Below are 21,304 nucleotides of genomic sequence, written 5' to 3'. Positions count from 1 at the left end.
TTGCATTGGGAATGCTCTAAGGAACGATACTTAAGTTAGCGAGGCCCAGGAAGGGAACAAACAACAACAGACTTATCACGAAAATTGTTCCGTTTAGCGAAATCGTAATTATAAATACAAAAATTGTTCCGTTGTCAAGCCTAACTTCTTCTCTTGCTTCCCAATTTCTCATGTGGCATCTTTGGCACCAGGGAATAGCATTATCGTGCAAAAAAAAGGTTTGCTCATTACTATCTTCAGTCTCTTCTACAACACTTTGCATATATCAAATTTAAATGGACACAATTTTATCATTACTACATTGTTTCATCGTTTTTTTTTTCATAGTACTATAGTGAAAGACATTAAATAGGTATGCATAAATTTGCATTTATCAATCTCTAAGAACGGACTTGAATTAGTTCTCAAGTATTGAGGGCCCTAGAAGTATGTATTTTTCAGTCCTTTTTCACTATGGTGAATTGTTTATTACTAATTATGGTGATGGAAGCAACTCATTTTTAGACTCTAACTTTATGACTATATTTGGTTTTTGGATATTTTTTTGTTGGAAGAAATGTTAGAGCAGTATTTAAGTTCATTTTACATATTTTCAAATTTGTTTCATCTATTTTTTTTTTTCAAATTGGGATTGTTATAGTGCATTCTTCTTATATTGACAACTCATACGCAGATCAGGAGTGTATTAGTGCATTCATTTTGTAGCTACTGATTCACATATGAGTTATGTCGTGCTATATTTTAAATCAATTCCCAGGAGTTAGCAATTCATCTTAATTAATTATTTTGCGTCTTCTACTTTGTGTCCTACTCAAACCTACCTCTCGTTTAAGAATTAGAATTTAGGCGAATATATGACATGGTAAATAAGATAGAGAATTTGGACGTAGAGAAACCAAATAAGATGGTTTGAAATTTGTGCCTTAGGTTAGTTTCAGGTGACAAATAGAGAATGTGTCTCATTGTTACCCGTCCATTTATCGGTGAAATTTACTCAAAAGCAATTAACCATATAATTGTCCACAAGTCCTTTTTCCAAATCTGGATTAGCTTAATTAAATTGTTATTTGGAGGGCAACGGATGCGTGGTAGATTGCGAATATATACTCTTTGATTTGTCATGCAACAGTTATGTTAATAATGGTTATTAGATTTGGTTTGCCATGCAACAGACCAACAGTGATGCAACATCATTTCCGTAAATAGTTGTTCTATAAAACAGCCTAACAGGTAAGTTGCGCCTCTTTCCCTGATGTCTAAAAATTTCGGTGAGGGATAAGGTTAGGTTAGAAGCCTTCCTAAATAATCTGCAATCAAGTGATATTAAAGTGTGCAAACCAGTCGGGACTTAGATAAGTTACATTTGCATAACAGAGTCCGACGAAAAGTCCAATTTAGGTAGTTTTTCATCCAAGCCAAACCAACAGACATAACCTTGAACTGCAACTATGTTAGTACCATAGGACTTTCCAACTGACCATCAAATCTGGCGAGCATGCTTAATTTGGAGAACTGGGACTCAATGACTTATTCAGGAACGGACCGCATGACTATAGTTCACGGGTGTACATTGAGAAAGCTGCTAATATAAATGAACCGGGTATATGTATGCCTTGAACCTGATTCACAAGTAGCTAGCAGTTCAAGCTTTTGTAGGGTATGTCATGCCTTGGTATTTGGAAGGAAGATGGCTACAACGTCAAGCCATACTCTCTTACGAGAACATTGATCCCTTTCTTTCACTGTAAATGGTAATGTTAGGGAAAGAGCTAATATTTGGCAACACTTCTCTTAACGAAAATGTTCCACGAGACTATCATTTGGGTCAATTTTTTTTTTTTTTAATTCTCTTAAACCATTTGGGGTACACTCATATGAATCAAACAATGTTCCTCAATCACATATAAATGCTCGACAAGATAATTACACAACTAGCAACACAAAGGTTAACTTCATTAACATAATGCCTATTTTTTTGGTAAATTAGTTTGTGGCATATAAACTAATAATTATATATTGACTAAATTACCTCTTCGAATATATTTAATCGCAACATGGCAGAGCATAAAAAAACGAATCGAACAAAGAATACAACTAGCGTATTGAAATGTTTTTTTTCTTATTGAACTTTTTAATTTACTATTCTAATTTACATGCTTTCATTACTTTGATTTTCTCCACAACAAATTTTCTTTTATAGCACGTGCAACGCACGTGCCCATTTACTAGTAAGTTATAACTTAAGAGTACTAGCCTCGTGCACGCGTTGTGTTGTATTTTCTCAACAGGGAAGGTCCTACAAATTTACCAAAAATACTAATTTAAGAGTGAATTTATCTTTATAGTCCTATTTGTCTAACTTTCCGCAAACAGGACTATTTTGAAAATCTATTTTAAAAACAAATTTAAAAAAATTAAATTACTGTTATACCCTTCCAAAAAACAAAAAATATTTTAGAAAAAATGAAATTACAATTTTGCCCCTAGGACGTACACCAAAGTCACTGTTCCTCGACCCCCACATTTTTCTATAAAGTAAAGATAAGTGGAAATAAAAACTGAAATTACTGAGTACCTTTTTAAATGTATTGAATATTTTATTTTAATAGAAATATCCATCGAAGATAAACCCCCAATCCCAATCCCAATTACCAACAAATGCTTAAACCAAACAATCCTCAATCAAATTAATAGTTTCTAAAAGAAAACGACTGAAACGGTAAGTTTAATTAATTGCCACAAAACAAAAAACAACCTGATTCATGAAGAATTTGAGTTAAAAAAAGATAGAGAGAGAGAGTACTTTTTGTGAGCAGACGATGGGTTGACGAGGCAATAACACTCGATGATAGGAATTATGGATTTGAGAATATAAGAACACTAAACGAAACTAGCGACTAAAGTGAAAATTTTCACATTTTTTAATTTTTTTAATTTTTTGTTAACTTGTTTGGCAACTTGTTCACTAATTATTCCGGTTTTACCCTCGCAGTACATGTAGCTCAGAAGGCTACGCACCACATCTATAGTGCACTTGGCGCACTCTAGATTTTGGATTATTTTAATATATAATAAAAAATATTTAGTAGTAGATAAAAGGCTGGTCCAATTTAAAAGGCCAGACTAATTATGGTGTATTTTTACTAATAGAGATGTCCATCGCACTATACTGAAAATTTGCGTTGGTTTGGTTGAACGAGGGAGTTGAGCCCATGTAATTACTAGAACGAGAACCCCTTGCCCATAAATCAAAGACTATTAATACTTAGTAGTTGAAAATGCTCCCATGAAGCCACGTCAGTTCCCTTTTTTCTCAGAGGTGGACACCTCAAGTTTTTCCAATAATTCGGCAGGAAAAAAAGGAAATCTACGCTCTTTTTTCCCAATTTCAATTGTTCGCTATTCTCACCCTATTAAAACCAATCAAAAAACAAAACAAAAGTCCCGATTTTCCCCCAAAAAACTTCCTTCAAACCCTGAGCCCTAACCTCAAAATTCCATTCTTCTCCATCTCGCTCACTCTCTCGCAGTCAACAGGTAATCTTTTCATCTCTTTTCGCGTTTTATTTTATAGAGGTCAACACACTGCAACATTGTCTAAAAAACAAAGCCTTTTTTTTTACATTCACTTCATTTAACTGTTAAGTGGATATGGATAACCAGATAGTACTAGCTGAGGACAAAAAATATTACCCAACAGCTGAAGAAGTATATGGTGAGGATGTCGAAACATTAGTTATGGATGAAGATGAATTACCATTAGAAGTACCGATTATTAAACCCGTTAGAAATATAATGTTAAGTTTGAAGTTGGGGTTAAAGATGTTTCCACGTATGTTTCCACAGAGTTTTTGTTTGGTTTAATGGAGAATCCTACTTTAGTTAGGAATGTGGCTTTAGTGGGTCATTTACAACATGGGAAGACTTTGTTTATGGATATGTTAGTTGAATAGACACATCATATATATATCTACGTTTGATTCGAATAGTGAGAAACATATGAGGTATACTGATACTAGGATTCATAAACAAGAGAGGAGAATTTCCATTAACGCTGTGCCTATGTCTTTGGTTTTGGAAGATAGTAATGCTAATATAAGTCTTATTTGTGTAATGTTATGGATACTCCTGGTCATGTTAATTTCTCGGATGAGATGATTGTTGCTTTACGACTTGCTGATGGTGCGGTTTTGGGTTGTTGATGCTGCATGAAGGAGTTATGGTGAGTGGAGTTTTATCTGTTTATGTTATATGCACACACGCCACTTTTGTGTTTAGCAATGTAGCTAATATATATAATAGGTGTCCAGCATGAATCCTTAAACAGGGTAAACAAGGTAGTTTATGCTGTTAAGTTGGTGTCCAGCATGAATTCTTGGTGTCCAGTGTAAATCCTTAACATGCAATGATTCTCCAGGTTGTCTGCATCACTCGCTATTTGTAGTTAGCTTTAGTGTTGGCGAATTCTAATTCTTTGTGAAGTACTGACATGTGAGCCCTTGATTTCACCGAAACTAAAATCTGCTACAAGTTTTTTTTCCCCCCTTTAGTGTTTCAAGGAAAATCTCTTGTTTTAACCAACAATAATTCTTCTTGGGTTTCAGCGTTTAAATGTTTCTCGATACACAATCATAAACGGAGATTGTGTGTGTGAGTAGGAATTGAAGGCTTATGTAATTCAATTATCTTTTATTGGCTTTTTATATCCAAAAAATTTCCATGCTTCACGTTGGACTATTACAACTAAATATGTAACATGCTAATAACCAAGGGTGGGAAAGGCATCGTACGATTAAATATGTAACACAATCTAAGAATGGCAACATGCCAAAAAACTAGAAAAACGAATAAAAGAAAGTTAGGTAATCAAACTTACTTTCAATCCAACTAACCTCTATGTTAACTTATGGTTTTATTGAAACTAATTTAGATTTTATCTTCTATTTGAATATTTTTTAGTGAAAACCAAACAATCTGATTCTACATATAGTTTAGTTAGTACCATATATAGCCCTAAATTGTTTTGGATCTATATTATTCTGCTCTTGATCTTTTAATGCAATGTGTGAATTAGTATTCAAGGTTGTAAGACCTTCCCACTGTATGTGATGCTTAATTACCCATTTGATCCATATATTGAAACTTGCTTCTATTTTTTGTTCATTGAGATGCTTAGGTGCCTTTCTCACAGTAATCCGTGTCAAATAAACATGCATGAGTTGAAAATTGCATGTGTGATGAACATGATAGGAGCATCTACATGTTTTAAATTATTTAAGCATGTTGGAAACTTTAAATGCTAATAAATATTTTGCTTGAAAAAGACTCTGAATCGATATTGCTTTTGGTCGATTTGGTAATGAGATTGTGTGTTGTCTGGTGGTCGTAGGTTTCGTGACAGTGTCACTACTTAATTCACCCGATTCCTACTATAAGTATAATATAATTTTGGGCTATTATTAGATTAATGCTCATACTGAATTCAGTATGTCTACACATTGGGCTATCGTACAATTCTTTTTCTATGGAAATATTGAGTGACGATTATTAACAACCTTATTAAAGTGTATGATTGGTGCATCTAACTTTTTTTTAACTAAATATGTACCCTATGCAGGACTTGACAAGCAATGATTCTCCAGGTCTAATTCTAATTCTCTATGAGTAACTATTGTGATAGTGTTTCGGGGAAAATTTCCTATTTTAACCAATAAAAATTATGTTTGGCTTTCAGTGTTCAAATGATTAGGACGCCAATCAGATGTGATCCCAAGGTTTGGTCATCTATTCATCTTCAATCTATTTGATCATAGACATATATGTGATCAAATCTATTTACTTACTTCACAATTTGGTTTTATTTACTCTAATCTATTGCCATTATTATTATGCTTCTTCACTTATGATATTAACATTAGGCTGAACTCAATGATATTGCTGAGTCACATGGATAACAACATCTATGGGTACTATACTATATTATTCTTTAGGTCTGCACCTTTGTGTAATGTATGAGTTTGTTTGCACTTTGCAGTGAGGTGTGACATGGAGTCCCTCCCTTTCTGATAGCTCTAAAGTGAATCCAACTCTTGGTAATTAAATTCTAATTCTTTGTACACTCGCAGTGTCTGTTTTCTGATATCAAAATCTCATTTTTAAGATATATGCTGCCACTGTATAATGCAAAAAAATGCCGAACACCAGTGGAATGTTTTTATTAGGGTGAGTAATCACTCGATGTAGGAAGCTTAAGTCATTTTATTTCAAAAAACCAAGTGATTGGAATGTTCAAAGTACTCCATGGCTTCCAGTTAATGTTGCAACACCTTATGTTGGTATTTATGCTTGGACAAGAGATGCATTGCAGCAGGCTTATTAATTGTTGATGGTTATTAATACCTCTCCAGAAAAAACCATAATGAGTAAGATACTTGAAAGAATTAAAATGAAGTTGTCTTTAATTAGGAATCTTTATCTTGAAGTTGACTCTAATTAGAAAATTGTGCCTCTTAAATAAGAAAATGGTAAGGTATGCCGGGTTTGTTTATTCACGTTGTTCGATAAATCTAATTCTAACTGCAAGAGGGGGTGTCAGAGTAATTGGTTAGAATTATTTATGATGTAATAGTTTGTTCGTTAAACACGAGTTTATAAAGATCTATTCAAAGGAAGCCATGTTATTTTAATTGTGTGTTGGCTTACAGATCAATTATTTATGTATATTATTTCTTTTTTGACGCAGGAGGTTTTAAGGGAATACATAGAGATAGCGCAATTGTGTAAGCTTAAGATAGTTGCAAGTACAGCTAAATGATTGGGAAGCAAGGTACTTGATTTCTAACAATTTATTTCAAATTGCTTTCAAAGATTACTTAATCTCAAGTACGTTCTTGGTATGGTATTGCATTTTAATTAGATGCTTAAGTCATAGGTGTATCAACTGGGCATGTTACCTTAAGTTTATTCTTTGGGTAGCTTTCTCTCCCAAACAATGGTATATATCAATGATATAGAATGTTCTAACTTCTCGAAATAGGACACCAAGATATATTAAATATTTAAACTGAAGTACATGCTCTTTGAATGTATTCTCAAAGGTGCATATTATGTTGCGTAACCAAAATTTTAAATTCTCTAAATATGTTTCCGAAGCCTTGACTTACAATAGTTCTTAATGTGTCTGTCTTTACTTTTATTTCTTTTTTGGCTAAGTAACCTATGCCTAGCAGAGTTAATGTGCTAAATAGTTTTGTTCTATTAGCTAAATACTTTGATAATGTGATAGTTTTATGTTGAAGTGCTAATTGTGCTCCTTAAATTTTCACCTTTCTTTCAATTCTCTAAAATAAAGTGCAATGACTTTCTCTATTGCCAATAGTCTCTAAAACAACATATGCATATAGGATTTCAAAAGGGATTCTCTACAGACTATGGGAATGACCGGTTCAAAAGCATTCTACATTGGCCATAGATCTAGTCCCCTATGGAGGAAAGCATGGTACTAATTTAGATTAATGGCTAATTGCCACGTTTAGCATGAACCTCAAACCACATTTAACAAGTATTGCTTCTCCATTAGGGCATTGATTTACAAGGCTAAATAGAGATTTTCTTCATCACTAGATGGATGGTTTCTCTTCTCTCTACATATAATTTTTTTGAACTCGCTATATTTTATATTTAAGAGATAGCTTTAGAGATAATTGTTAGGTAATTGCCATATAAAATGAGGTTGTAAAATAGTTTTAATTCTTGACACTAATATTTGAGACATATTAAGATGGAAATGAATAGTTGTACGTGGTTGATTGAGTTAGCCGTGATAACTAATTTCTCCTTTTATTTTGCATTTATTTCTATGCGATCCAATGTAGGTGGCAATGGTACTCAAGCTCTTGAAATCTCAATGGGGACTTTTACAAATAGAATAATGTATTTTTGTATATGTAGTGCCCAAAAACTGAAGGTAGAATTTCTTTCCCTCTCTTGACATCCCATAAAGAATTCAATAGCAAGTTATGTGTTGTAGGTGGCAATGGTACTCAAGCTCTTCCTTTCAAAGATTGAAAAGATTTATATTTGTTATGTCATTATTATATGCACCATGCATTTCTTTCTTTCACTGCTTGCACTAATTTATATGTAGAGGAAGTAATTTGTAGCGAATGACTTAGATAGAACTCTAATAGATACCTTTTAATCCACTTTAGTATATTTGTGCAAACGGGTAATAAGTTCACATTCTAAAGCATGTTTAGCAATGATGTCAAGTTAAACTTGAGATACCTTACAGTAATGATTTTAGTTAATTTGAAATCTAACAAAGCCATAATTTAGTTTTTGTTCAGTTTTCTTCCCATGTTGCGTTATGTGAATTGGTTAGGGGACCTAGGGCACTTGTATGCAGTCTAAAAAGATCTTTGCAGATAAACTTAGAAATGAAATTTAAGTATTAGTTCTTTATGATATGATATGATATGTATAGTTAAACAAAATTCAGATTTGGTTTTTGTTTTGGTATCATCTATGTATTGATTAAAGCACACATACTTCTGCTATAGGTTTCACCTTCATGTACATAAAGGTCGCTAAATTGTAAGTTAATCTTCCTTCACTTTCAGTTTATATTGCAGAAGACATGAATGGTTCTTGATACATAGGTAAAGTTAGTCTCACTTAATTTCCAAACATGTTGGATTAGATCTCAGAATGGTGCATGTGAAAATGAGTCATATCAGTTGACCATTTCTTAATGAATTCTAGCATGGACATGGATGCATAATTCATAGTAGCCTAAAAGTATAGTGTTTCAGAATGCTCTAAATGGATACACGTTAGGATATAGCTTGCTATTGTAAAATGGAGGCTTGATGTAAATAGAGGTATAAGAAATTTTCTTTTTATTTCAAAGAACAGATGGGTGGATATTTCAAATTAGATTCTGAGATAGGGTTTCCAGTAAAGAATGGTTGAAATGATGAGCATGCGTAGGTGCTCGGGTTAGGTTTAATGGAGTTCCACGAAGAATTGTTTAGCTTTTGTGGCTCCCCTGACTATATCTTTTAGTAAGCCTTTACCAAATACTCATATTTGTTCATATTGATGCAATCTTTATGAAGTAGGGCGGATATCATATTTATGTCTTCATCAGATCCATCAATGTCTCATTAATGTAGTAGTAGTTTGATAGTAAACATATCATATTTGTTCTATTCCTACTTCTTTTTTTCCTTTACTATTAGATTATATTAAAACTTATATTTAGAAAAGCTTCATGTGAAAGACATTTCTCAATTGATCAATTCTTTGATCTTGATCACTATTTTTATATTATGCAGATTATATGATGGCGATGTATATGATTGACCATCACATGTTAGAGGGGGCTAAATAAGGTTTTGTTCAATAGCTGGAAGTTTTGGTGAGAACGATTACATTTACTATTATTTTCTTTAAATATTTCACAAGAAGTAAGTGAATTAAAACTATCTTATAAGCAGAAATTACACATATCTAGACATAATATTCACGATTTTGGAGGAGTAATTTGCTAATGGCTGAAGTTGGTTAGTTATATACATTGGAGCTGAATTCTCACTAGAGGAAGAACCTGGTATACAGACTCTAGAAACTATATTTACCTACAAAGATAAATTTCTCTCATTCTCTCTTTTGGTGGATATATATGTTTTATGTGGTTGAGATTTATGAGGACATAGCTTATCACATAGGCAAATCATGTAGATCTATGTTGTGATTTTTTTTAGTGTTATTTTTCGTCATTTCATATGCACTTTGTGTCTGATTAAAGGATCACATTTGTGTATCTACAACCCTATATTCTTATTCTTTCCCATGAGTGATGAATTTTTTGAGAGGCAGAGATCAGTTTCCATTTTTGTGCCTATGAATCATTCGAGATTTTTTTTTGTTGGATGACTGCTAAGAGCATGCATGGACACATTAAGAGGACTAATTTTTTATATTTTTCACTTTACACTATAACAAATGTTCTTCGCTGAAAGCAGACGACCAAATTCCATGCCCACATGTACTAGCTGCCATGCCTGTGAGTGAATAACTCTTAATTTTTTTCTAAAACTTAATTCGGAACTAGATGTTTGATTATTGTTTTAAACAACTAATAGTGATCTTATTAGTGAGATGGCCAGTACCATTGGGTTGTCTATGCAATCTGCCAACATATCCATAAAAAAAGGCTCTTACTCTCTTAGTTTAGTAGCAAATATATGTTATTGTTAGCGGCTTATTACTGTGTATTTGTTTGGAAAAGGGTTATTAATAGGAAGATACACTTTTTTGTGAAGATATCAGATAAAAAGCGCGCATAATATGAAGTTATTGCCCATCACCTTCAAATATAACTCTTTTGTGTGGCAATCATGAAAGTTGTCAACTTACTCAGGTATTGTATGTTCATTATTTTGAATGCACTCAACCTCTTTTTGTTTTAGATTTTACCTTCCTGGCATTGATATAACACATGTGCTGGAGTGTGAGTTTGACCATCCATGACTGTGATTTCAATTAAATAACTGTCTACTAGATTGATTAAGCTTTTGCCATTACGATTTATTCTAATAGGGAATGGTTGAGAAATTGGGATGAGTGATGTGTTGAAATTTTAGAGCTCTACCAACATGAACTTTATATCCAAAGTCACAGCTATTTTAAACATTGATATGTAATTCATGGGTTTCTGTTTGAAATATTTGTGTTTTATGTTTATATTAGGTGCTCATTTCTATTTTAATTAATAATTGTGTTTTATGTGTATATCTCAAGTTACTATCAATTTGGTTTTTATATCATTATGATGTTTTATTCTTTTTAAAGTTATTCAGCTTCTCTATCCATTTTTCTTTATTATTCAGGTAGAACCATGGATCAAAAATTAAAGACACCAATTTTTGGAATAGCACTGTTAAATCTTGCAGAATATGCATCAAAAACTGGGAAAGATGAATTTGAAGTTAGCGTGCCTCTGACTCATGAGTGGTGACGTTGAACCTCATCCTTCTATATGCGTATGTGACTACTGATATATTTATTGTTTTTTTTCTCATGACTGCGTACTCTACCCCGGATGGTCAAAAACTTGATTTAAATATTTTGAGTTTTGTTTTTCTCTCCCCTTGCAGTGACAGGGAATGCATGGTATCTTTGAGCTAAGGTATACACAATTTCAACTCCTCATTGTCAATTGCTTATAGTTTGATATTGTAGTGGATTGGAATTTGAATTGTTAGGTTCAAAATGTCTTTTTGGCATTAAGTCATGACAACTTGGTTTAGTCTAGACAAACACTCACGTGTTTTAAATAAATAAATTCAATCAAGCCACCCATGCCCTTCAAAGGAAGGATAGTCCTCAATTTTGCCAATGAGTCCACTCCCTTTTGTACGCATAAAAACGAAAAAAAAAAAAAAAAAAACCTCAAGAAAGTCTATCATCCTTATTTCTCTTTTCTCCAAAGTAGTAACTCAAGAAACCCTTGATTTCAAATTATAAGAACAACAAAGCAAGAAGAGCAATCAACAATAAAACAAAATCCAGCCTTTGTCAAACACTCCAAAGTCTCTCACACAAAAAAAAAATGATGGCGGCAACACCTCTCAAATCTCTCTGAAGAAGAAGTAGGATCTGAAAAATGGCTTTGGGGCCATCTGTTGTTTTGTCTCAATGTGCTATGAAAGTACACTAAACTTAATTATCAGGTATTAAATTTTCCCCTTTTTTTTTGCACCTCTGCCTTTTTGGGTGTTTATAAAGCAAACAAAATGGGTAATTTCTGACAAATTGAAATTGTGGTTGGAATTTGGAAAATGAGGATATCTATTTGGCTTTAGCAATATATATGTATTACTTATTTAATTGTTTTATCTCACTGTGCTACGAAAGTACACTAAACTTAATTATCAGGTATTAAATTTTCCTCTTTTTTTTTGCACCTCTGCCTTTTTGGGTGTTTATAAAGCAAACAAAATGGGTAATTTCTGACAAATTGAAATTGTGATTGGAATTTGGAAAATGAGGATATCTATTTGGCTTTAGCAATATATATGTATTACTTATTTAATTTCACAGTTTTTGGCTTATGGAGATTCATTTGAAAAATCGGTGTTGTTGTTCTTCTGTTTAATCTTGGATGTATATTCCTAAATAGTTCAATAAGAGCAGTACCATAGTATTACAAAATAGCTATAACACTTTTCTCCGTAGCTGCTTCCTGGTATTAAGAAACAAAATTATCATAATTTGATATTAAGAATTGAATCTTAAATGTATAAAATTAGAGACACTCAGTTCTAGCTCATCAAAGTCGTCCAACTCATCTCAACATAAGTAGCCATAGAGTTACTCAACATAACTCAAGAAATAGACAAATGATCAAGAGAAGTACGAGAAGTAACCATAGAGTTACTCAACACAACTCAAGAAATAGACAAATGATCAAGAGAAGTATGAAAATCCTACTTCAGTTTTCATTTGCCTAAATTCACTTTTCATTTGCCCAAGTATTTTTTTGTTGTTGTAGTTTGGTATTATTAAAAGATGAACTCTGTTTTTCAATTATCAGTTTCAATTTTGCTTGATGTTGTGGGTTAATAATGTTAATAAGAGTATATGATACAGGTATCTCTGCCATTGTTAATACTACAAGGAGAGGCTGATGTTGTAACTAATCCGTCAGCCAAAGTACAATGGTGGCTACTACAACATATGTCTATCTAACACAGAAAAAGGCCAAATCCGCAAAGGTTGGTGATACAGTCTAGCAAGTGCTATCCAAGAAAACAGTTTCTAGATCATTATCAGCTTGCAGTGAATTAGATCGATATTTGTCTTGAGTTCAGCCAACAGAGATGGTGGGTGATTCCGGTCCTTTAACATAGACTAATACATGTGATTTGCATAGACGAAAATCCTACTTCAGTTTTCATTTGTGTAAATTCACTTTTCATTTGCCCAAGTATTTTTTTGTTGTAGTTTGGTATTCTTAAAAGGTGAACTCTGTTTTTCAATTATCAGTTTCAGTTTTGCTTGATGTTGTGGGTTAATAATGTTAATAAGAGTATATGATACACGTATTTCTGCCATTGTTAATACTACAGGCTGATGTTGTAACTGATCCATCAGCCAAAGTACAATGGTGGCTACTACAACATATGTCATTCTAACATAGAAAAAGGCTAAATCTGCAAAGGTTGGTGATACAGTCCAGCAAGTGTTGTCCAAGAAGACAATTTCTAGATCATTTCAAAAAAGTCACGTACTTTAGGTATATAATTGTTCGAGTTTTGGGGTGTTAGACTCAAAAGTATATATTTAATATGTTTTCGGTAATGGCTTTGGATGATCTGGCATTAGTCGAGACATTCAAGTACTTTGCTGTACTAAGTCCTAATATTGTAGTGATCTCATTTTTTAAAAAAGTTATTTAACTACTCTGGCATTCGTCGAGACAGTTAAGTAGCTGGGTTAATTAATGAGAAATATATTTGTACGAGGTGCTTGGATGATCTGGCATTAGTCGAGACATTCAAGTTCTTTGTTGTACTAAGTCCTAATGTTGCAGTGATCTCATTTTTTTAACCAGTTATTTAACTATTCTGGCATTTGTCGAGACGGTTAAGTAGCTGGGTTAATCAATGAGAAGTATATTGTTTTAAATTTTTAGGTTATGGTACAGGTTTTATATTTATGAAATATCAAAAATACAGAGGAGACTCTGTCGAATTTTTCAAAAAAGTCACGTACTTTAGGTATATAATTGTTCGAGTTTTGGGGCATTGGACTCGAAAGTATATATTTAATATGTGTTTTTGGTAATAGCTTTGGCGAGGTGCTTGGATGATTTGGCATTAGTCGAGACATTCAAGTTCTTTGCTGTACTAAGTCCTAATGTTACAATGATCTCATTTTTTAAACCAGTTATTTAACTGTTCAGGCATTCGTCGAGACGGTTAAGTAGCTGAGTTAATCAATAAGAAGTATATTTATACGAGGTGCTTGGATGACCTGTCATTAATCAAGACATTCAAGTTCTTTATTGTACTAAGTCATAATGTTGCAGTGATCTCATTTTTTAAACCAGTTATTTAACTGCTTTGACATTTGTTGAGACGGTTAAGTAGTTGGGTTAATCAATGAGAAGTATATTGTTTTAAATTTTTAGGTTACGACAGGTTTTATATTTATGAAATGTCGAAAATACAGAGGAGATTTTGTCTAATTTTTTCAGAAAAGTCATGTACTTTAGGTATATAATTGTATATTCGTAGTTTATAATAGTTGCATGGTGTGAATCCCTTATTAATATGAATCGATAGCATATTGTGTATAGCATTTTGGTTTTATGGAGAATCGATAGTATATTGTGTATAGCATTTTGGTGATGTAGGAAGATTCAATTCACTTCAAGGGGAAAATTGAGAAGTGTGGAGCAAGGTTGCATATTGATTTTTAGGGCAATTAATTGAACAACCATAGCTGAAGAGTGATATATAGGGTTGCTTTTAGATATTTCTTTTTATACTATGTTGGGGTTTAGTACGTTTGTTTTTCTTTATGAACTACAATAACTACTATTACAATACAACTCATTGCACAAAACTATGTGCACCTTTCAGTTGAAGCGTTGCAATGCAACGTTCGACAAGTGCCCATCTTCGTTGGGGATCCATTCTTATTGGTCTATAACTTTCCAACAACATATTTTTATACCAAAAATTTGGTTGTCTACAAAGTTCAAACATAAAGTCTCTGTTTGTTCAAACTCTCTTAGGAAAATTCAAATTCTTAAAAGTTCAAGAGGTGTATATTTATTTGTGGTCTGATTTTTCTGGCAAGTTGCGTAATCAAACCTTAGCTCTTCTTCATCAAGTATTCATGCTTTTCGTGCCTCCTATAATGTTATTGCCTTTTTTGCCTTCTTCTTCATGACTATTTTTTTTTCTCCATGAGTACTCAATCCACTATCTATAATGTTTTTGTAAAAAATTAATCCGCAATGCATAACGAAAGCAGGAATGCATACAGTTCAACCATCTCAAGCTTATAATATTTTTTTTTTTCAAATTACTATATTGTTACTAGCTTGCTGTTGTATGTTACTTGAAATTTAATATGTGAATGGTTGTGCTGTCTTAGTCTTAGCGGAATGAATGTATATGAACGTGCACAATGATCTTGACTCATGTAAAGGGCGGTAATAAATGAAGACCAATGGACGATGCTATATAACATGTCTATTCTTATGTAAAACTTGATTTCTTGATAATAGTATATGGAGATCAACTCATCTTATAGATAGATAGATAGTTAAAGAAAAAGTCAAACTCAGAGTGCTTTTTTACTATTGAAATTTCACATTCATAACTTGATTACTTTAGCTTTTGTATTTTGACACGTGACTTCGGTGACTTGGTGTTCTAAATTTGTACATTTCATTGTATTGTTGTGGAGATAAAGAAATATTGTGAAGTTTCATTTATATTTGAAAGTGTAGTTTGTGGTTATGGTAGAGACAAACACTAAGCACAACAAGAAACTTGAGTGCATTATATCAAATAGCGAGAATGCCGAGAAGTTACCACAAACTGTATATTGGTGAGGCTCTTTGAGACACAAATCATCGTGTTTTAATATTTTCTCAAGTTTGTTTGAAACCAACATGTGTTTGAGAACTAATGTAAATAATATGCTATGCTTTTTTTTAGGGTGCAATGCTCACAACATGCTCACAACCAATACTAAAAAGTGGTGGGTTGTAATTTTTAGATAGAAGAGAGCATCAAAGATTAAAATAATATAAAATAATACAAACACAGGGAGGGGCAAAGTTTCATTAATAACGAAACTCTTCAATTCCCTCTTTTTCTTTTTTATTTTCTTCATCTAAAAAAAGTAATCTTTCTTCTCCAAAAATGAGAGGTTGATCCCAAAAGTAAATAAATAATTTATGAAGAATAATGGAGGTTTGCAATTAGAACGTAGCAAATGTTCCAAGGTAAGATTTTTTTTTCTTTCCTTTTATCTCTTTTTTATTATTCCATTAGTTGAATTTATAATATATTTGTTTTTTATTTGTTCGGTGATTGTTTGTAATTGAATCCGCTTTTGAATGATTTCATATTATTGTCCAAATAAAGCAGCTGATTCTTTCATTGTTTAGTATAAGTCATTATATAGACACTTTTAATTGTTATGCAGTTAGTTTGTATTTAGACGTTGGTTAACCAACCATAGAGAGTAAACAACATAGTGAAGGAGATGGCAAACATTTGTGTGGTGCAAATGTGACTTATCTTAGCCCAACCCGGTCTCGAAAATAACTGCCTCAAGGACAAGCTCTTAAAGTTGCATCTACTTCGAAAGACTATAAAATTCAGTTGTCGTGTATAACAGTTTCCTGAAGTAGTCATAAGTACAAGGAATTGATGGAACAAATGTCAATCTCCAAAGCAAGGTAACTTGAATGATCAAATTGACTTGGGAATCTAAAGAAATTACATTTTTTTTTTGTGATAACTATTATTTATCTCAATACTTCAATATTGCAAATGGTGCAATATGGTGTACAAACAAACATTAATTGTCACCTATATTATGATATTCATCTAGATTTGAAATTGACACCGATTTGTCTTTCGCTACTGCTGATGCATCAGCCAGAAAAAATGTATGCATTACACTTACTAGATCAAGGTTTGAGGGCTTGCAATCTCTTAAAAAAAAATATAAAAACATAAACCTTCAAACAAAATATACAATGAATCATTAGCTATCAATATACATATATTATTTATTCAAGTGGACTTTAGGCTTTTGAGTCATTAGCTATCTATGTAGCAAGTCCGGCCATAGGCCGGGCCAAATAGCTAGTATATAGTTAATTAATAGGAGACACCACTACAACAGAATTGTAGGGGAAAGACATATTCTGGTGCGTCTTTTCTCATGAAGAACGACACAAGCAAAGTGTCGGACTGTGACCCGTTTATTGGGCTGTCTTTTATTTTAAAAGACGCATACAAAAGTGTCGTCTGGCTCACCAAATTGCCTTGTAAAATGACGCTTCATTGTGTGTCTTTTTATAGCTTTGGGGTTTTTTAAAAAATAACACAAAAACCTGATTGTTCAGGCTCACTAGAGCTTTCCTGTAACCAATAACCCTGCAGTAACCTTCCAAATAAAGCAATGACAAGACACTAAAATATTATATGAATATCAAAATGAGCATTCTAGAACATTTGTTTTGTATGTAGTTCAATCACCTAGTATTGAGCTAATTGAATCACCTATTACAACAATAAAAAATGTTATTTTCCTACTAAGTTTCGCTTTGCTAGTTGCCTCGATCTAAATCCTCCACAGCTCACTAAATGCACAAATCCTCCACAACTTGCTAATTGCACGCATTGCCATTTTCTTCACCTACAAAATACGGAATATGCATGTCAATTTTTTGAGTATCCGTATCCCTTTAGGGTCTAAACAACAACTCCTGGGTGAAAGAAGCAAGTAAACCCAAATGAATGCCCATGTGTACAAGCAAACCAAAGATGGGTGAAAGAAGAAAGTAAACCCCACCTGAATATCCTTACTAAATATAACTGATTTTTGGAGTATCCGAAAAAAAGAAATTCATAAATGGAAGAATATTTGGAGTTAATTTACAGATTTCCCTTCCATTCTTATAGATTCCAAATCACGATAGAATAGTATCTACCAACCTTGACATCCTACCTACCTTCATTCCATGATGTAATTAAAAAAAGTTATAACACAATTCTATATTGTCATAAGGGTACTACTTGTTGTAAACAAAAATATCACAACTGATGGTAGTACGTGACACATGACTAGTGTGTAACAAAGAACACAAACGCCCGAGTGCCCGACAGACAAGTGCGGGATTAAGTGTTGTTGTTTGACATTCTTAAAAAAGAATCGAACACAGAAAGAATCAACAATACCATCCATATTTCAAAATCAAAATTTGACATAAATCCATAAAAAGAGTACATGCAGACCAAATGAATAATAGAACCATGAAGAAAGTGGCAGTTTAGTATTTGTATATATATTTATCACCTGAGCAAGGATTCTCTTTCTTTCAACAGTTTGAATGAACTGGTCACCAACTTTTCTTTGAAGAACATCATTAAGTAAACTTCCAAGTAATCTACAATCATCTTCAAAACTCTGAAACAATATTTCCTCTGCAATATCATCAGTAGTGTCAGTCATAGTGCAAGCTAGCTAGTTTCTTCACTAACTTGATTATGAATTACCATTCTGAGTTCCAGCAAGGGAAGTATATAGAAATTACCGACTTGATCAGAAAGTAAAATGTTTTCATGCACTGACACAACATTGAAATCCTAAGAAAGTAATAAAAGGAGATGAAACACCAAAACCATACTAACTGTCAAAGATATTGAGTTATATAGGAGTAAAGATAATAAACAACGTCATACCTAAATAAAACGAGTAAAAATGGCTGGCCATTTGACTTTTGCAGGAAAATTTAGCTCTCCAAATGTCTTTTTTGACCCAAACAATCTCTCACTGCGACTGAGGACAAGAGAAACTTGGACATTGTACATTTCTAGGGAGCAATCGACATTCATATCAGCAAAAACATTCGCTTTTGTTGCTCGTCCCTTTGCAACCACTTCCCTATGCATGTTCAACAATTCACACAACTACATACCATGTGAATAGTTTCCACAGGATTGTGTATTTGCTGGTTCCCGTACCTACAAATCAAATATACATTAGCAAAGAATATCAAACTAAGCAAAAAGCACTTACGAAATCCAGCCAATATAAGTTAAGTAGAGTACACTAGATGTTGATGTATCAGCAACAACGCTCTTTGTACATTGATCTTTTATTTCCATCAGGATTTGGGTGAGCGTAATCATATGTTTCTCTATAGTCCCAACCCGCTCTTCAACCATAGTGCGTTGTTGAGTCTCTTGGTGAAGCTTCTCTTTGGCAGGACCTGATGCTATGAGAGAAGTTTTTGACACACCAACACCAATACCAAGCACACGACCATATTGATCGGGACCACATACTTGTGCAACTGGATCATTGTCCAAGTCCAAGTCAATGCTAGATGGGTCATCTTCAATTATAGCATTAATTCTAGCCTGTTACAATAGAAAAACACCTGTGAATCTATTGTCTAAAGTTGTATTGAATCAGAAGTTCATAACATATTCCTTACATTCTATACTCATCTCTACTATGAGTTCTATCTGTGCATTGCTATTACAAATATGCCTATAATATCTACGCAAATATACAGCAGGAAAGGAGACATACAACAAAGGAGTAATTAGAACAAGAGAAGGTACAAAACAAGGCAACATAAGAAAAGAACCATCCTCTCCGGCACAAGAAAAGAACCATCTTTGCGTGTATGGATAGCCATGTATGAAAGTGTTCGGGTGATCTTAACATTTGGATTCTTCTTTTTCTGGAAAAAAAAAGTATATAATAACCGATTTGGAATAGAAACTGGTTTTATGACTTCACATAAACTGAGATGTAAAGGAACATACCAAATTATGGATGGTTCTTGCTGCTCCTCTCCTTCCTGATGTATGTAATGATTTCAAGGCTTTTCTTGAGTTCTTGCCCACCAGCCGCATTCGCTTCCTAGAAGGTTTTGCTTCATTATCTACAAACCTGTCCCAATCTTCGCGCTTCACTCCTTTTGGGCAGTGCCTCTTCCGTTCATCGTCATTGTCATACTTGTCATAATGTTTAACTTGAAGCCGATGCTTGTACTCCCTCCAAGACTTAGCAAACTTCTTGAGTTGACATTTCTTGTACACTTCAGCAATACCATACTCATCCTGCACAACATAGCATTTACTTGAGAATAACATTTATAAATCCATTCACTTTATCAAGAACAGGGTCCACTCTCTTGCTCCTAATAAAAGCCATGCACCAATGTAGAAAGACAACAAAATTAATATTAAGAACTTAACATCGTAAACTAACCTTAATTTTCTTCCAAATCAATCTCTTAGTCGGAGAAGGCACATCCTTAAAACTTTCATAAAATATAGGACAATGGGTTTTCGCGGTTCCACCAAGTGCACTGGAATAGCTATATGAATCATCTCCAACTGCTTGTCCATCCGCATCAAATTCAATTTTCTTATTTCCTATACAATCACAAAATCCAATCACTTTAAGTAAAGAACCCAAAAATTATTTTCGTTCTTTCCATGAAAAAATGCTATGCGTATGTGATTGAGAGAAAAGTTTATGCGTATGTTCTTCGAAACTTGCTAAAATTCACAAAAACTAAATTAATATCAGGGTCAAAGTAACATCCATTCACTTTATCCTCAATTCAAACCCAATCACAGTAAAATACAGTTTGAGTGAAGTCAAAGTAGTTCAACTCGAGAATTTGTCTTATGACCCCATAATAGGTAGCTTCTTCATTGATAAGATTCCTATCTTTAGCACTCGAGCAAAAACTGGTCATCGCGTTCATTTTAACTCCGGAATTCTGAGTTGTCTTGTTAATTTCCCATTCAATAGTAGAAAACACATATCCACTTGCTTGATAGGAATTATAAAATGTTGCTTGAAAGTGCGGACCATCAGCAAATCTCTTGATGACAGACATCTCACTGTTTTCAAGCTGTCAAAAAACCCAACATATATATGATATTAATTGAACAAAACTACCTAATATTAATTGAACTTTAAATGTTGAATTCGGTGTCAAGATGTTTTACTTGTTGCCTTAACCAAAAAATAAAACTCATCGGATATTCTTTTTTACGTTTATGATTCTTTGGATTTGAATCCATTGACGATGCTTGGTATTTCCTAAATAGGAAACAAAACTAATACAAGTCAAATATATGCCTCCCCACTACGTAGTCACAAATTAAGATAACCTTGACTAGTTATAGTTACTTTCTCCATGGAATCGCAACTTTTGAACATTGAAGCACCCATTTTCGCGACTTGTTCATATTGCACATTAGTTAGTGTATGTACACCTTTTTTGTTAAGGGGTTTTTAAACACAAATTCACCATCATCATCAATATATCTCTCCTTGCCTCGCTTTTATGGCTTCCCTTTGAGCCATTAGGCATGTGCTCCATGCAAGTACATTATTGATTCTTCAATGACATAACGTTCACAATACAACCTTCCGGGGGTGTGCGGATTCTTTACATACTTCTTATAAGATCTCAACATCTTAAGACATGTCATCACCAAAATATTAT

The 21,304-nt window shown here is 33.2% G+C and overlaps 1 protein-coding gene across 3 annotated transcripts; it reads right to left on the bottom strand.

Moving 5' to 3' along the window:
• Nucleotides 1–17,230: 17,230 nt before the first annotated feature.
• LOC147516566 (uncharacterized) lies at nt 17,231–20,296 on the bottom strand. Of its 3 annotated transcripts, XM_086594586.1 has the most exons (7): nt 20,050–20,296; nt 19,602–19,898; nt 19,421–19,516; nt 18,876–19,187; nt 18,507–18,788; nt 18,121–18,248; nt 17,231–17,460 (listed from the first exon to the last, which is right to left on the bottom strand). In XM_086594586.1, exons 2-5 carry the CDS (start codon nt 19,689–19,691, stop codon nt 18,735–18,737), a joined length of 552 nt encoding a protein of 183 aa, XP_086450712.1. In that variant the 5' UTR covers nt 19,692–19,898; nt 20,050–20,296; the 3' UTR covers nt 17,231–17,460; nt 18,121–18,248; nt 18,507–18,734. The 3 variants fall into 3 exon arrangements, with proteins under 3 accessions (XP_086450712.1, XP_086450714.1, XP_086450713.1); XM_086594587.1 differs by lacking the exon at nt 17,231–17,460 and having other exon boundaries at nt 18,119–18,248; XM_086594588.1 differs by lacking the exons at nt 18,121–18,248; nt 20,050–20,296 and having other exon boundaries at nt 19,363–19,516; nt 19,602–19,661.
• Between the last annotated feature and the right edge of the window lie 1,008 nt (nt 20,297–21,304).

This window comes from Coptis chinensis, chromosome 2 (assembly GCF_015680905.1).
Source record: "Coptis chinensis isolate HL-2020 chromosome 2, ASM1568090v1, whole genome shotgun sequence".
NCBI classification, from domain to species: domain Eukaryota; kingdom Viridiplantae; phylum Streptophyta; class Magnoliopsida; order Ranunculales; family Ranunculaceae; genus Coptis; species Coptis chinensis.
This window is presented reverse-complemented; position numbering and strand designations above follow the sequence as displayed.

What these genes read in the sequence shown, in the direction of transcription:
- LOC147516566 (XM_086594586.1), bottom strand. Translation starts at nt 19,691, where the DNA reads ATGCGGCTGGTGGGCAAGAACTCAAGAAAAGCCTTGAAATCATTACAT. An exon ending in CAAGAACCATCCATAATTTG is followed by an intron (nt 19,517 to 19,601) that starts GTATGTTCCTTT and finishes TTTTTTTTCCAG; the next exon opens with AAAAAGAAGAATCCAAATGT. An exon ending in CTGATACATCAACATCTAGT is followed by an intron (nt 18,789 to 18,875) that starts GTACTCTACTTA and finishes TTTGATTTGTAG; the next exon opens with GTACGGGAACCAGCAAATAC.